Below are 17,463 nucleotides of genomic sequence, written 5' to 3' on the forward strand. Positions count from 1 at the left end.
TTGTATTTATTTTCATCAGTCAAAAGAGGCGTTTTTTCAAAAAACAGTTTATCCTCAAAATGTTTCTCAAAAGAGCAATGACCTTTTAAACGGTGTTAAAAAGTTTCTATTATTGAATTTTTACAGTAATGACAATAATAAAAAGATTTTAAATGTGTCCTTTATTTTGCCTATTGTTGTATTGACTCAGGATTTTCCACGAATTAAGGACATAAATAAATATCTTGTTTTATGATGAAGCAATTGATAAATTATTGGTAAATTATTTTTAGTAACCCTTAACTTTATTACCTTCTAAGCTGGAAGTTCAGCTCTTTTCACTAAATGAACACAGAATAAAAAAATCTCTCAAATTAAATAGGTTTGAATTTATAAGCTCACTTAAAAATACTCTTTATAGTTTACATGTAATCAGTGAAGTGCTACTTAAAGAACGGTGTACTGTTTACGCTCCAAGTAGCGTAAAGAAACGTCCATAATACTAAGGGCTTCACTACAGGCCAAAACCCTTCAGCAAAGTGTTTACAGACAAAGGGCTTACAGACAAGCTGTCCCTGCCCTGAGAGCATCACAAAACCCAACGTGCTGACGGGAAGGAAGGCGGGAAAGAACCAGCTGGCAAAGCTCAGGGGATAAGCAAGGCAACGGGGTACATCACGGGCCAGTTATGCCAGTTTGGACTGATGGGCTTTGGGTGGTTTTGTGGGGGTAGATCTTCTCCTGCTTGATGAAATCTTTCATCCTGCACGCTCTCCAGAGAAGATCTAGGCTTTTACTGTTTTCTCAGGCAGCGATACCATTTATTCCTTAGACAGGGCGTATGTCTATAAATTGAAGCACAGTATACACTAGGGCGCATTCCCATTCTCACTCCTCCTGATAACCCTAAAAACACCCTGAGGAGCAGATAACCAAAAAGGCATCATCTAAGTTGGGAGCAGCTCCTCATCCTGCAAGGCACTGCGTGGTTCTTGCTCTTGCAGGACGCGAGGGCCCAAACTTAAGAGGCAAATCCTGCTTTCACAGTGTGAAATGGTGACTTCTTTTTTGGTGGAGTAAGAAGCGGGACAAAGAATCACAGAAGTATGTTCGAATCACAGAAGCATTTTCCTTAATCAAATTAATAGTTTCTGCAGAAAGGCAGGGCTGCTGGTCTACTTATTGACTTCTCTGGCATTGCTGCAGTAGATAATTTAATCCAGAGCATCTAACATGCTTTGAATCTGAAAATTCCTTCCACCGAAAAAGAATACACAGAAGTAATGGCACAAAGGAACTTTCTACACTGCTACTCCTCTTAGCGACTGGAAAGGCTTTTTCTTATGCTTTTCTGAATCATGTTTCCTATTGAAAAATGCATGGAATTAGATAATGTTACTGAAAAGACTACTCCTGCCATTATCATATACAACACTAGTTCACCGAGCAACAGAAAAGGAACAAAGAGAAGAAACTCCCCCCCTCCGCCCCGATCTTAAATGCAGCTTTTAAAATGTAATCATTTACAGCGGGAAAACATTTCTCCACAAAGATGAAAGGCATTTCTGAAGGAGAAAGGAGCAAACTGTTCCCGTCAGTCCGCCAAAGGGTTATATGAAACTGAGACTCTGCGAAGTGCCGGGACGAGCCGGGAACCTACGCGCAACACTTTGGGGGCACAAAACCCAGATTTCATGAAGCAAAACCAGTCAGTGGTTGTTAAAACATCATGCAGACTAATTAGTTTCACTTCTCCAATTTAGAAAGCTACAGTGGAAACAGATATAGAAGTACCACAGAGAGCTTTGTGGTAAAATAGCAGCTGCGTAAAGGCGGTTTACCTGTAAAAGGAAGCAAGAACGGAGAATAGAAATGCCCATTTTCCTACTCTTTCTCCTATTGTTCAAAGAGCCAATATTATGTCCCATTCCTCCAAGTAAAGACTCTGTATCTGCTGTACTTGGGTAGAATGGAAAGGCTAGGAATACTGCCTATTATTTGTCAGTGGAAAGTATTGCTTTTTGCAAAGCTTACTCCACAGTTGGGGAAAAAAAGAAGTGAATTTTTCCCTTCTTCCCAGAGGAAAGCAAAAAATAATAAAGACATAGTCAAATAGTATCCTCCGCTCAAGTTAACTGAGGTTGTGAATGCAGGACAAGCCACAAGTAGTTACCTGAATGCAGAATCCAAATTATGGACGCTCAAGAAAACTGAAATTTGTGTATACCTACTCCAGTCCTACATACCTTTTCAAGGTGTGACATATAAGTATTTCATACAGTCAAATAGCACACTGCCTTTGATCAGCAAGAATTGCCATTTTTTGCTTATATTCATAACATCCTATGTGGTATTTTGGGATGCCAATGAAAACAGAACTATTAGTTCTTGGCACAAAAGCCGGGGTCCATTTTCTGGCTCCTTTTTGAAATACATCAAACATACGTAGCTAGCTTAATATGTCTTTTGGAGAACAGCAGGGCACATTATTATCTACAGTTTTATGCAGCTTTCTACTAGATATGGTCAAAATATATTTCATAAAGCAAAGATACAAAACCCAAATGTCAATGCGTGCTATCCCATGTCGAAGAAAAGACAATTTTGCTTTCAGACTCTTGAAATCAACCCACACTGACAAAGGGCCTTTACCTTTTTTGCGCCTTGTTCTTCTTCAACACCATCCCCTATAACAACATATACTACTTTTCTTCCAAATCTTTGAATTATTCGCTCAAAACAACTTTCCTTTCCTGAAAGAAAAAGATCAGACTATTCAGGGTAGGGAGTGATGGCATGACATCAAATAGAACACTTTTTAGCCCAGATCTCCCCAACACTTTGCATACATAATTAGAGCTATGGGGAGAGAAAAGCCTCTTTCGGCAGGATGGTGCATCAAGGCCGACTGCAGCTTTACGCCCGCCACAGCAGCTGACAGGCAACCCTAAGATCTGCTCCACGAGGTCCTTTAGTACACATGCCATAGCAGGCAGAGTGGGCTACAGGTCCGCAATATCACCCTTCTTGACTCCTTCCCTAATCGGAGACAGGTTTGGGGGGAATTTCCCTACCAGGAGAATTCTGTACCGGCTGTTTACAGCCAGTACCTTGAATTGAGCAAATTGATTGAAACTGAGTTGAAATTCTAGCTTTTTCTCCACAACTTATGAGAATATTAATCACAGCTCCTGAAACAGTAGTATCCTGACTTAGAAGGTCACCCAAAAGATTTAGAATTAAATGCCTGTAATCCAATACATGGGCAAGGTCCTTGATCCTGCACTGGGATCCATTAGCATGGCTCATTATTTCACTGCACAGACCTAGGGACATGATCCCAGTGCTCCAGTACTACATGTAGACACCCATGCTGGGAAGCTTCAGGTACTGGTACTGGGAAGTCAGAAAGAATGCTTACACACTTGAGTTTTCTCAAATTTCCCCATTCTGAAAGATCACTTCAGTCTAGTCATGGTACATGCTTACATGTGCATGTGTCTACAGCACGTGATGGGAAAAATCGTGTTTTTCAAAATAGTTATTTCAGCTACAGAACAATACCAGCATAAGAACAAACAGATTGGAAATTTAAAAAAGGTTTCTAGCCAGCAGAGAAGCCAAACTACCCAACGACACCCTTCTACTGTAGCACCAGGCTTAAGAAACCTCCAACACTAACCAGGTTGAAACGGTGCTTGAAAATTATGAGTCGTGTCATGTTACAAAAATCTCATGATTTCCTGTGACAGTCAGTGACTGAATTCAGTTTTCCAAAGATACCCTTCTGTCCCGTGTACGTGAAGTCACAAGTGAATATTTATTAAAATATGTTTTAATTGTGTATTTAAAGTATTATAATTCAAAGTTTTAATTTACTTTAAAGTTTTGACAGAAGGTACCATAACATTACCAACCAGAAAACAGTTTTAAATCTTTTATGGTAATGTTTTCAAATTTCTACATAAAACTCTCAACCAAGTTGTTTTGTTTTGTTTTTGGTTTTTTTTTTAAACAAAACCAAACAAAAATAACCCACCATTTTTTCTCGGCCATTTGAGCTTCCTGTATTATAGATACTTAAGAACACATGAAAAATGTTTTCATGTAGCCCACAATTTTGAGGGAATCTGAGACAGAACAGATATGTCATAATCACATTAAAAACTACAAGCACCATTGCCATCTGGTCCTATGTACTTCTACATATGCAGAATAACATCTTTTATATTGAACCAGAAAACAGAAATAAACATTTGCCCGGCTGAAGCTTATTACAGTCAGTATGAATGAACTTAAATAATTACATTCTGCAGCAAAACATTCTTGCTTCTGGTAAATTGTTTACCAAAATTTGCTCCAGAGCCCATGAAAACAAATGGAGCCAGGGTTTACCTTTATAGAATTTCTTCTGCTTAATCTGGGGAGACTTCAGCATTCTGTACTCACAGCCTACTAAAAAACCTTCTCAACTGCTACATAGCCTCATAGTTTTGAGAAATGATGACAAAAAAAGCAATTTAATTCCTCCTAACAGGGGCTGTAGCAGCGTTAATAGAGCTAAATGAAGCTTTCTGTGCTGGATCATGACAAACTTTTGAAAAGCGCTTTTAGGATGCTTTAGCACGAAAAGTGTTTCATAAGACCGGGTATTACTAATCTCTATATTTGTTACAGTGAATGCATGTATGAAATAAATAGACTACAACATCTTTTAATTTAGAATTACAGCTTCAGATGTATCACCACATTACAAAAATAGCTCACCTATTTTAGTTGCACTGTAAATATTCTCTATGGGAAATACAACGCCTAGTCCATACAGCAAGACTTTTGCCAGAGCTGGAATTAGCTGAGTAGTTGTTACGAGAATGTTCACACAGTTTGTCCTATGGAAGAGAAAACACAAACATCCTTTTTTAAAGAAAACAAAACAGAAAAATGAAAACCTTATCCCTCCCATCAGAACCCCTCACCGTTGTTATTGCCACTTACAAAGAAAGGGCTTGTTTTTTTCACCTTACAGGAGAGCAAGGTACAGAGTGGCATGGTCTGACCAGAACAAGGAATGAGAAGAAGGTCCTCCAAGTTCAGCACTTTGCCCAGACATCCTAAAGTTTCCCAGCTACCCCGTAACTCTTCATACTCACCTCGAATGAATAAGGGTGAGCGCTTTCAGTGCAAGTGTTAACCAAGAATCCGTCAAAGCTTCGATTTCTGCTCTTAGTTGTAACCAAGCCTCTCTTTTTGCTGGACCAAGAAGACCTGTGGAGTAGATAAGGGCATGTCTGCACCGAAATTAAGTAACGTTCTGTCATTTTCCTTTGCTTTCATTAGGTCAGAGACAATTTTCCACACACCTCAAACTAAACAGCTCACTAAGCATTACCATGTTAAAAGAGGAACAGAAACCAAAAGTTCTTCCTTCTTACTACTTCTTGTCTATATTTTTATATACTTTAGAGTCACTTGCCTCCGACATTATTTTTGTAGGTATTGTATATTTCTTTTACTCGTCTGTAGCGGAAAGCCAATTTTCGCATCCAGTCCACTCCTCCGCGCACCCCTGTTGCGAGGCACAAATTCGCACTGGTGGCAGCCGCAGGAAAGCCGTCTGTTCCGAAGTTATAGGTGCTAGTCAGATAAGAAAAAAAACAGATTAACAAAAGGCAACAGGCTACATTCAACCACCAGCTTTGCTGGGTTGCAAAGGCTAAGACAGCTAAAAAGACGGCGGGCTACTGTAAGCATTACAGCAGCTCATTGCCTTCCCGGGAAGGAACTTGCAAAGCAATGTTTTATCTTGTTCAGTTCTCTTGTACCTTAAATCTTGACCGTTGTCGTCTGAAGACACGTCGTCAATGTGAACCTGGTCGCATTCCTAAGGCGACAGAAAGACTTTATAATTTTCTTGATCTTGCAAATCTCAAAAATAAAGCTATAAAAAGCTATGAACAATCTACTCATCAGGGATATTTTTAATTGTGGAAATCAGTAGATGGCAGTCTTGTTAAAACAACTATTTTACCTATTCCTTGCGCTCATTTCTTAGAATAAATGCACATCATCATTAGCTACTACTGTTAAATGGCTTTCCAAAAACACATTTTTGTGTTTAGAAAGGAAAGTGGTTAAAACCAATTAGCATATGTGTTCCATAAACGTTCTTGTAGCCTTTCAGGTACCTTAAAACATCATGCTGCTCAAAGCTGATTCAGTCAGTGCATAAGTGTAACTGAAACCAGACATTTTGGTAAATGTAACATATTAGAAAAATTAAACCTGATGCTAACCGCCAATGAAATTATGACCTCTGATTGCTGTTGAGCCACACACCAACACAGCCTGAGGCCAGCGTTTTAGAGGAGCGCAGACGAAAAATCTGTTCCTAGTTTGCCATTCATTTGAGAGTTGTGAGTTTCCTTCTCTCTCTTTGGTCTTAGTGCATGAAAGCAGCATGCAAAGATGAAGAAAATCTGAACAGAAATAGCCAAATCAAGCCACCTTTCTTCAGCGACTTGTATGCAAACTAACACGGCATATTCATAATTAGCTTTGTCCATCACTAAATTAAAAATCATAATGCATATCGTTTATCCAGTAAAAAAACATTAGAACATTACTATTAACAATTTAACTTTTGGCAGGAAAACAAATAAACCTCTGGCACTCTAGATCAATCTCAGTGCAATAATGGATTTCAATTATTTTAATAATTTCCTCTTCTCTCTCTCAAGGTGAAGTCCTATAACAAACATGATCTATTTTAGACGTGAAAATATTGCAATCCTTTATTTTTGTGTTACTGCTTTCCTCTGAACAAATTTCTCTCTCTCCATGGATTTCTGAGGAAGGGAGGGAAGATAGAAGTGGAAAGAAACTCAAACCAGCTGTTCCCTAACAGAATTAAAATCATGACCCTCAACCCTTTTTCTAAAACATCTATTTTCCAGCCAACCCTCTCCCAGCAAGCAGCAAGCTCCAAGGAGGAAAAGACTTTGACCCTGTAACCTTCTCCTCCTCTCCTGAGGTCAACAACCTCAGATAAGAAAAAAGCCGAAGAAGTCTATTTGGCCTCACATGATGGCTGTGGATTCTAGATTTTTAAAAATATAGGTCCACAAAAAATACCTCAGAAATTTTTCAAACACTTTGCAGAATAAGGTGTGGTCTTTTGCACTTGTACAATATAAACTTATTCTTACGGTAATATATACTCTTTAGTATTTTACACATAGGTAGCTTGTGCTAGAGAGAAAGGTAAGAGCAACAACCAGCACAAGAAAGACAATACTAAATTTGCTCATATTTATACACCATACAGTGAATTTCCTCCTCAGGCAGACAAAATGTATTAGATGTACGGACACAGCTGAAACTACAAGTGTGAACATATGTTCCCAGGCTTTAAAAATCACCTTGGCTAACAAAAAGCTGGAAGCTTCTTCAGCACGTCATCAAATTCACAGAAATTAAGGGTTTTTTTAAAAACTGAAAGGCACTGTCCATCCAAATACCTACAAAGTTAACGATTCAAATATGAACTAAGTGTAAGCTAATGAAGGAACACCTCCTGAATCTGTGAGTTTTACCATTGTAGATACTCTTCCACTGCTCAGTGACTTCTCAAAGTCTCCATGAATAGAAAACTTAAGCCCGAGTTGTCAATGTAGTAGTGAAAATTATCAAGTCAATAGCCTCCTCTCCCAGCTTGAAAACTATGAATGACAACTGGAACAAGTTGCTGGAGAAGAGGATTCAAAATAGAATAGAAATAGAATATTCAAAATAGAAATCTGGGAAAAAGAAACAATTTTTTTTGTAACCACAAAACTAAAGGAAGAAGTAGAAGATCAGCTTCTCACAGGAGCGGTTGAAAGAAGGAGTAACTCAACAGACTTCCAAATTCAGCTCTCAGGCAAAAGATAGAGGCAGGAAAGATTACAACCTTTACATCTTGGATCCCACAGTTAGAGAGGACCTGAGGACTTCAAATTTTAATTTGCACCGCAAGGTCTTGGGACCATCACAAACCCTGGGACATCACAGACATTCTCCCCTTCTGTCTTACCATCTGCTTGGTAGGTAGAAAGTGAGAATTGAAATGATACATTAGAAATAGAAATCATAGTATCGAACGAAAGAGGGATTTTGGAGAGAAAAACACAGAAAAAGAAATCAGAGACTAAAAATTGGTCACGTAAAGGTATAGAAGCAGTGTCAGGAAAGCAAGGAAAGCCCAGAAAAGATCACAAACATCACAAATTTCAGGTGAAATACTGAATATAATGGAGAGAGATAGTGTCCTCTTTTGTCAGTAATAAAAAAAGAAAAAAAGTCAAGTCAGGAAGGGAATGAAGAAAAAATTAAAGCACAAGACATAGATGTTATAATTTGGAAAGGATTAAAGGCCACTGTGATCGACACTACATTACAACTGAAGGAAGGTCACAAACAGTGCATGACTGTTTTGTTCCTGTTGAGTGGCAGGACAAGGCTTTGAGGCTAAATGTGAGCTTTGAGTGCCAGCTATTTTTTCATGCTGTCTAGCTGACTCAGACTTTGGGCTAATGAGTGATGGGTGCATTTTTCAACCCCTGAACATAGGAAGGAAAAACACTCATTTAGCAATTGGTCTTTTAGCAGTAAAGTTATTTAGGAATAACTCTTCAAAGAAGCCAATTACCTGCCCACCATTAATTGGTTTGATCCAATATTCTTTCAGAACATACTGTATTTGTTTTCACCTGCTTGCTTTGTGTAGAGCATTTTGTGCAGGAGCAAAGAAAACTACCTGGGATGCTGTTCCATCCCCTGATTACTTTATAAGCAAGCACTCACACGTTCAACATTTTAAAACAGCAGTTTACTCAATATGCACCATAATCAGGGATATGCTAAAAAGAAGTTTGACACTGAGCAACAAATAAAGCATGCACTTCCAACCGGTACGTTTTTGCAAAGATACATTTTAATAAAAATCCAAAGACGCACAAAATCCTCAAGTACTTCCTAAAAAAACTTCTGTGATGGGAGCCAACTTAGAGCTAAACAGCCATCCACAGAAAAACAATATTGGTTTGTTTGCAGGCTTACCATTTCAAACATTTACAGATATATTTGACACTTCTGTAAAATTTTCGTAGGAAGTGCAGTACTAGTATTGTCCCCCTAATTTCTCTGGCAAAGCCATACCTTAAATTAATATTGAAAGTCACTGTAGAAATACTATAAATACATGTTATTTATGCAGATGTATTTTATTATGATAGACTCAGTTTAGCAGTCAGCTCCAAAGCAGATCATTAAAATTGTTGGATTCTCTTTTAAAATAGGCTGAATTGGCAAGTAAGGAGCAAAATATCCCGTGGCTTATGTATAAAGATTATGCAGCAAGCTGTGTTTTGCTCCTAAAGGTGTTGACCTTGCAACTTCAGTGTATCCAGTTTGAAATCTTCGTGAGGGACTACAAGTGATGACATGTTTGCACTGATGGTTTGGATTTCAGTCAGACAGGCTGAGATGCAGCTCTGCACTTTGGGATCAATCCCTGGAAAGCAAAACGCACTTGGTATAGTTCAGGGATAATACTTTCAGAAGGGCAAAGCACCTTAGACGTCTAAACCCTATTCTCACATAGGTCTATCTAAATTGCACTCATTTTAATGAAACCATTGCTAAAGTGCTTAATTCACGTTTTAAAATGAGGTTTGGGTTGCTAAAACATACAGAAATTTTAGAAGGCCTTATTCATGGTGCCACATGCATGTTCTGTGTCAGAGGGGCAGAAACAGGACAGGACAGGTATTCGCAAAGGGTAATTTAGACTAGGGAAGCGACGCCGCTCTGATACAGATCTCTGCTGCAGTTCCCTTGCAGCGATGGCCAGCAATCATAGGGCAAGTTGGTCGGAAACCTGGATCTGTTCTTTTTTCGTAGTTGGTTTTCTCTGTGATCAGGACACTAGCTTGATGGCCGCTGTGGGAAATGGCAGGAGAGCGGGGCTGGGCAGTGGGAGTGGGACTGGCCCTCCGGCCCATGGCGGCCCCCAGAGCTACGTCAACTAAGTGCCGCCTGGAAGCTTTGTTCCAAAGGCTGCGAAAGAATTCGAGGTAGAGAGAAAATTTGTCTTCTGCAAAAGGAGAGAGCAAGGCTGTTTAGTTCAGGACGGGCAGCATGAAAGAATGTGAAATGCAGGAGGATTTAAAAGCCTGTAGAAGGGAGACCCCAGCAAAGGCTATTGCCAAGAGAAAGAAAGGAAACATTTCCTATATACCTTTACAGTGCAAGTTTGGATGAGGGAGGACACTAGATAGGCGATATAGAACATTGGTAACATGCTCAAAGCATGCTCAAAGTATGATGCTAGTGGTGGTATTGGGGGTTGTCTGTGAATTTACCAATTAGCCTAAGGGAAAATGAGTGTCAGTATGTGTAATTTAGTAAATCTACTTCTAGTAGTTTAAGAAGTTGCTGTCCATGCTGTCCTTTGCTGTTCTCTCATGCAGCTGGCTCGCATGGATCCATGTGTTTGTGTCCCTCAGCCCTTTTAGTGCCATAGCTGGTAGCTTAGCTTGAAACAAATCTCCTGCAGCAGCTCGGTTAAGCCAACAGACGTTGCACAGAGTAACTGAGACTTGTTTCTACCATCCCTTCCATCAGGTCTGCTTTGGGCTTGAAGCAGCAGCAGATACGTGCTTGCAGGAGCTGTGTGAAACTGCTGCAATCATTTGCTAGGTGAAAATATGTCTCCAGTGAAATGCAGTAAGCCAAAGAAAAACAACAGCTGAACATGAATGAGGCTAGATGAGTCTACCCTAAGACTTGTACATGGAAAGCTTGTGTCTTCTCCCTCCTCCATTCCCAAAGCATTTGCTAACTCCTTCCTGGTAACTCTTCCTCCTTCCCTTTTCTGTTTTCGTATGATGAGCCAAAAACTCCCAGAGATGCTCCACAGTCATCATTCACAGCTCTTAAAATGCCTGGACCTATGTAGTCTTCTGGAATCATTCCTGTAAACTAACTTAGGATCTTTATAAAGATTCATATGCAAAGCATTAAGTTATGGCAGAAATCTTCTGCAAATATTTATATTACTTTGCTCCTTTGCTACCACCCGTCAAGTTGTGCACTTCTGCCATAATTATGTAAAATATGCCTCGCTACTCAATTTACTGTAGGAAAATTAATAATAATAAAAAAAGAGATTAAGGCTGTTACAAGAGTTCCTCTTATCTGTGCCAATACTGCACGCCAAGTGGAGTGACGTAATGGCTAGCATGCTGATCCTCTACATTTCTGTGTTACAAAACTAACAAAAATAAATCTAATAATTCTGCTGTCTTTGAATAAACACTGAGTGTAAGATAACTTTGGACAAGTTTGCACATTATGAAAAGGGATAATGTGAATAATATTACGTATATAACCTCAGACGATGCCGAAATATTACAGTCCCAAATCTGCTGATTGTAGCTAAAATACATTTCCACATTTGGTTAATCTTCTTAATTTACCGTGAGAAAACTAACACCATGCTGTCAACTAATTGTTTCAATACCTTAGTCTGCAAAGTCAAATGAGAGAGGGGAAGGAAAAAAAAAAAAAAAAACCAACTACCACCCTTCAGAACAAGCTATTTTCATTTTGCCTTTACATCAGCATGCCCATTGAGACAGCCTGGAAGCTGGCCAACTCACAGGAAATGATTGCTGGGATTCTCTGTTCCTCTCATATCTGTCATTACGCAATTATATCCACTGCTTCATTTTCCCTACTGAACAGTAGAGAAATTTGGTCATGTACATGTGAGAACAGATCTGGCAAAACAAGTTAAAGCTGCAATCCTTTATAAATGTGATGTATCTGAAAAAAACTTAATTAAAATAAAAAATCCTCTAGTGTACACTGCTGTGTTTTTAATGATTTTTACGACAGCAGTATCTCTGTTTATGTCTTTTCCAGATATAAGATATATACTCTTTATGATATATAACCTTTCAGATTATTATCTGTTCCACAAATACTCATCACTTCTATAAGCCATCACAACATGCTGCTTTGGGAAACACAGGTTTGCAGATTGTCAAGGAATATTTTTCCAAGCAATAATTGGATATTCCAAAGCTAGTTTCTGAATGACAAACTTTATAAATCTGTTGGTTTCTACACCTTGTTACTTACAGCTGTGATTATCTTCCCGCAAAATAAAAAGCGGATTGCTCCAACTAGTCTCTATTCTGATTTTAGAAAAATAACATGCAAGGATCCCAGCATTATTTAATAGTAGTCCTTAAACTTGACAAGTAAATCTCTGCTTTTTACTTTACTAGAAGGGTAGCAAAATCTCTAGTATGCATGCAGGTTAGAAAATTGGCATTACGTAGAACAACGCACCTATATCCCATATATATATGTATGGCCTGTGCCAAATGCTCCTCTACTGTACTTGCTAAATATACAAAAACCTCTGCACTTCCTTTCAAGATGAGGCAATAAAGGCTGAAGTGCTGAACTTCCTAACCCATCGTCGCGGAGTGCCTGTTAACATACAGCACAAATCCATGTGAAAAAGCAGAGACTACGGTTCGCAGGTTCTCAATACTGGCACTCAACTGGCAGGACCTGTCATCTCTGTCTAGCCTGCACTTTGTGACCCTAACATTTTCTCTTCTTTCCCACCACAATTATTCGTCGCTGAAGAAAAAAGGTGCAGATTACCTGTGGGTCAGGCACAGGATATGAGGAACAAAGAGAGTTCTTGAAATCCACTTCATTCTGTCTGACAATTTGTGGATGAACAGTCAAGGAATTAAATCAGGCTGTGAAGGCTTTCAAAACACTCCCATTTTAAATTTAAGACTATAAAGAGAAGCTTATAGTGTAAAAAAAAAAAAAAATCACAACAAAACCCCAAACCCCTGCTTTTACTGTTAAAATAGCACATCAAAACAAAAAAATACATTTAAGGCTATTAGCTATATAAACTATTAGCTATTATAAATATTGAGGACTAAGAACTAAAATTATTCAAAAAACTCATTTTTGTAGCCAATGACTTAGGAGTACTCTCCCACACTAAACACATAACCCTTTTAGAATGCACAATGGATGCCATTCTTTTCTAATAGAAAAAGTGATTAAAATCCTATTTTGCTTGCTCACACGAACAAGTGCACTTGGATTAAATACGATACTGCTAAAGCAAACAGTGTTTGTTCCAAAATAAATACAGATCTTATTCTGCAACTTGTGTTTACTGAAGTAGCTACATTAAAATCAAGGTTTACATTTTCATTTCAGCTGCACCTTGTAACTGGAAGAATCCAATTTAAAATAAAACAAGATCTAGAGAAGTATCTATATAGCAACTGTACCATGACAGTTACATCCCCGCAGCAAAAGAAAACTCTATTTTGCTAGCTCTCTTTACTTCATAAGTGTCACGAAGCAGGTATTTTCAGAACTGACAGTGTCTCAGTATATATTACTCGATACATTGAAATCTTTCTATTGAAAAGGAGGACCAAAATGTAAAATCATACCTCTAGCACGGGGTCAGCAGCTCAGGACAATCACAGTAAGTGCAGCCCTCCAAACCCCAGAGCTTTCTCGCTTGCTTTAGGGTGTAGATTTGTTGTTCAGCCTCCAGTTCAGAGAGACTCCCTATCGTTCCGAATATGCTCATTACATTCCAGTTGCTCAGACAAGACCAAACATAAAACTATTCTATTTCTGTAATGTATGATCTTACCCCAGGAGGTGTTTTGGAGTGCCTCTCTAACAACCAATTCTTGCTACAACTCTGACAAAATAATTTGTTATACTGTTTCTGTATATTTTGTAGGAAAAGAGGAGGGAAGAGGAGGGTGTCAGAGAAAGAATTTTACCCGCAGATAGAAATGGCTAAATATGACTCAAGTTGATCTGTTTAAAGAGTCTGTGTCAATCCTGGAAAGGACAGTGTTAAGTTCAAAATGTCAAATTCACTTTATTTTAAAAGTTCAGCACTTCACATTGTAAATACCTTCTTTACGACATGATTCATGTTATCTGCGGGTATATACTTTTGTAAAAAGAAAAAAATTCTATGACTAATGAAAGCCAGTGAAAATAAAATATGAATGTGTTTAAAGAAGTAACAAAAGCCATGAACCTGGTCAGCATGTCATGAATTATTCCCAAACGTATTAACTTGAAAGTATACTTTTAGGAATATACACATTTTATTGAAACTGTATACTAAGGGTTGTTCAAATATATTTAAATTTTAAACATTTTCAAAATTAAACTTATGAAAAGAATGATTTTTCCATAAGAGCCTGAAAACAGTGTCTCATATCTCAGGAAACGAGAGTGCTCTTGTGGTTCACATGGAAATTTTCACAAAAAAATGTAAGGTCTCTCTCAGTCCTGCACAACCAACATATTTAAACTTGCTGTGCCTTGGTGCTGTTGATCATCTCCTAAATGCATGTGTTTGAATGGAAGCTACAATGCTTTGGGCTAGCAAGTATCCCATCCTTGTAATTATCTGCTAATGGGAGAAAGACCGGGATTAAAATTCTCTCTGCTAACCTTGCCAGTACAGACAGCTGAAACTTTGGCTCCTGTGAGCAGCCTGAAGACCTTTGCACACCACTTTGCATTTTTCGCCTCCCTTTTATTTCCTCCCTCAACGTCGTGGGGCAGGCGTTGACCCCTATGCCGCTGCTCAGTGGCAGAAGTAGGGAGGGAGCCGGGGCACCGCTGCCTTACCCAGCTGGAGCAGAGGACGACTGCGTCCCCAGAGCCCTAGGAGTGCCGGCGGGATAGGCAAGGGTTTTTGTGCCACCTTACATTTAGAGAAAGGGAGAAGCAACAAGAAGGCAAATAAAGCCATAAAGTGGTACTACGAGCTTGGTAGGCTCCTGTGTGTTTCAACTGAGCTGTATGTGTGCAAAGACCACTCGATCTGATCTTCTTGAGAAAGGAAATCACATAGGGTCTATTTTCAGTGGCACCTAGTATGAAGGTACTCATCACTGGCCACGTGAAAGAAGTTAAGTGGCTAATAAGTTGCATAAGCCTATAGGAATGATGTTCTCAAGTAAGCTAAGGAGGTATTTGTTATTCTTCATAGCTCTAACACTCACAAACCACAGCAGCACATTCCACAGCAGCCAGGCATCATGCCTTTTGGAGGGGCTGAAGCTTTTAGCTGGGTTTTGCACACACCAGCAAAGCCACAATTCTGCCTATGAATAAAGACTTTGTTTTGCATTTCTTTTCATTTACCTACAGCTACATGTGCGGTGTAATTCAGTCCCACATTCATGAAGTGGAACTTCATGAGCTTTCTGCAAGTCACCCATGGTTGTAGTATCAGGTAGACAAGAAACTAATTTCCAGTCATTCCCTCCTGTACATAGCAGGGAAAATTCCTCACCATGATTTTTATTTCCTTTCCTTTCTTTCCTTCCTTCCTGCAGCAAAACTGAGCCGTTCCTGGATTGCTACTGTGGAAATTAAATGTAAATAGATGGGGTTTGTGTCTCAGTCTGAGTGTGCTAAGATAACTGTCGCAATGTCTGCTGAAAGGGAGTCCACAATTATTGACGGGTTCATTAGAAAGTGAACTCTCCTGCTCTTCATAGGACTTAAAGTACTTTAAAAATTAGGTTTACATCTACAAATAAACGCAGTGCTGTAAAAAAAAACCAAAGTTCTACTGAAGCTTTTGGAATAATCACATTTGGCTTTCCCAGAACTCTCTGTTGCTGAAGGTGAACTATCAGTAGTTGAATCTCGGGCTCTTCATAAAGCATACCTAGCCACAGTCTGGTCGGGAGGCTCCCGCTACAGGCATTACAAACGTCGGGAGGAGGTGCACTCTTATTTCAGCCAAAGGAGAAAAGGCATTTTTGAATAGATATTCCTCTGTAGGGCGCTGGATGACTCGACTCTGGGTGACCAGGGATTAGTTCAGCTGCCATCCTTATGGTATTTCAGGGTGGGAGGGAGATAATTCAGCCACCTCCGTCTGAAGTTTTCCTCTCCCTGTAACCAGCCCTTGCATCTCACCAGGAATAAGGCTTATTCAACAGCCTTTCCAGCAATTGCTTATTTTTTTGAGTTTGATGGCCCAGAAATCTATTTTCAGCATGTTCTACAGTACTTTCTACCTGTTTTTTTAATAAGTGACTACAGTTGTTTCTTATTCAACACCCAGCTAACCAATTAGGAAGTAAAAGGCCAAAGGTTCGCTAAGACTTTTCAGGATCCAAATCCAAAGCCCAATCAGACTAACTCTGCCAAAATCAGATAGGTGCCTCAAGGAACACAGCTGTTTCTCACAGCTGTAGAACCAGACCTGGTGGTCTGAACATGAACTTCTCTCCATTGTTCATTGCTAGATGAAGGTCATCTGGCAAAACCCATCACTTCATGAAAAGTGGGACTGTTATATTCTCCATTTTTGTATTACCAGCAATAAATATTCACGACTGACATGAATGATTACACTGAAACATAAAAACCCATTCAAAACTCACCAAGAGCTGATTCTGCTTTCAGCTGCACCTTTAACTATCATGCTTTTTTGAAAACTATTTTCAAACAAACAAAAAAAAATATTTCACAGATTGTTTTTTACATATTTCTAATGAAAACATTTAGAATATTCAAGGATAAACATGCTATTTTTCTGGTTTGAGAGAATGTGAAAGAAGAACTTTATTTTCTCTGGCATCATCTTAGTCAATATTTACTTTTGGGTCAGTAAACCCACCTGCTTACCTCAGGAGAGGTTAACCTCCACATATCAACAGCACCATTGCTCTGTACCGGATAAATTATTTTTTTTCTGACACTGATGCAACCAGGTTGAGTTTCTTGCTCACTGGTACATCATTGGTGATCTCAGCACAACAAAAGAAATTCATGCCATAATGCTACACCGAGGTCTTGCAATGCTCTGAGACATGTTCGCAAATGAAATGTTTTAAATAGAACTGGGGTAACTGTGCATGAGAAAAACAAAGAGCAGGAAGCACTCAAAGCTGCTGTGATACCTCTTAAACAGCTTCTACCTATTGCTTTAAAAAAAAAAAATCCCAACCAAAATAGTAACAAACCCCTCCATCCTCCATCAACTTTCTTTATGAATAATCGAGCAATTAAACCCCGTAAAGTTGCTGTATGGTTTTGGGAGAACCATTAAATTCTGTGTAACTTTACTTGTCATCTCAAATGTAAGATAATAGAACTTGTAACAGCAGTGCTGCAGACTTAATCAATGGTTTAATCTTTTGAGCATGCTGAAAGCTTATCACACACTGAACCTAAAGGCAGTAATATTTAGTACCAACAAAATTCATTAATGTATTAATGCATTCTCCATCACACTTTCCTTCTAGTAATATTATTTCAAAAAACACAAAGAGGTTAAAAAATAGCAAGTGACATTAAGAAATAATAATAAAAATAGAAATAATTATAAATCAT

At 38.8% G+C, this 17,463-nt stretch overlaps 1 protein-coding gene across 1 annotated transcript; it reads right to left on the reverse strand.

Moving 5' to 3' along the window:
* Nucleotides 1-2,631: 2,631 nt before the first annotated feature.
* LOC104619854 (eyes absent homolog 1) lies at nucleotides 2,632-5,860 on the reverse strand (the record flags this gene model as incomplete). The annotated part of the gene is made up of 5 exons (XM_010285886.1): nucleotides 2,632-2,732; nucleotides 4,747-4,868; nucleotides 5,130-5,244; nucleotides 5,453-5,613; nucleotides 5,802-5,860. Coding segments are annotated over 5 exons (558 nt in total), but the record flags the coding sequence as incomplete, so codon positions are not given.
* Nucleotides 5,861-17,463: the final 11,603 nt, after the last annotated feature.

Source organism: Phaethon lepturus, unplaced genomic scaffold (genome assembly GCF_000687285.1).
Source record: "Phaethon lepturus isolate BGI_N335 unplaced genomic scaffold, ASM68728v1 scaffold48740, whole genome shotgun sequence".
Classification (NCBI taxonomy): domain Eukaryota; kingdom Metazoa; phylum Chordata; class Aves; order Phaethontiformes; family Phaethontidae; genus Phaethon; species Phaethon lepturus.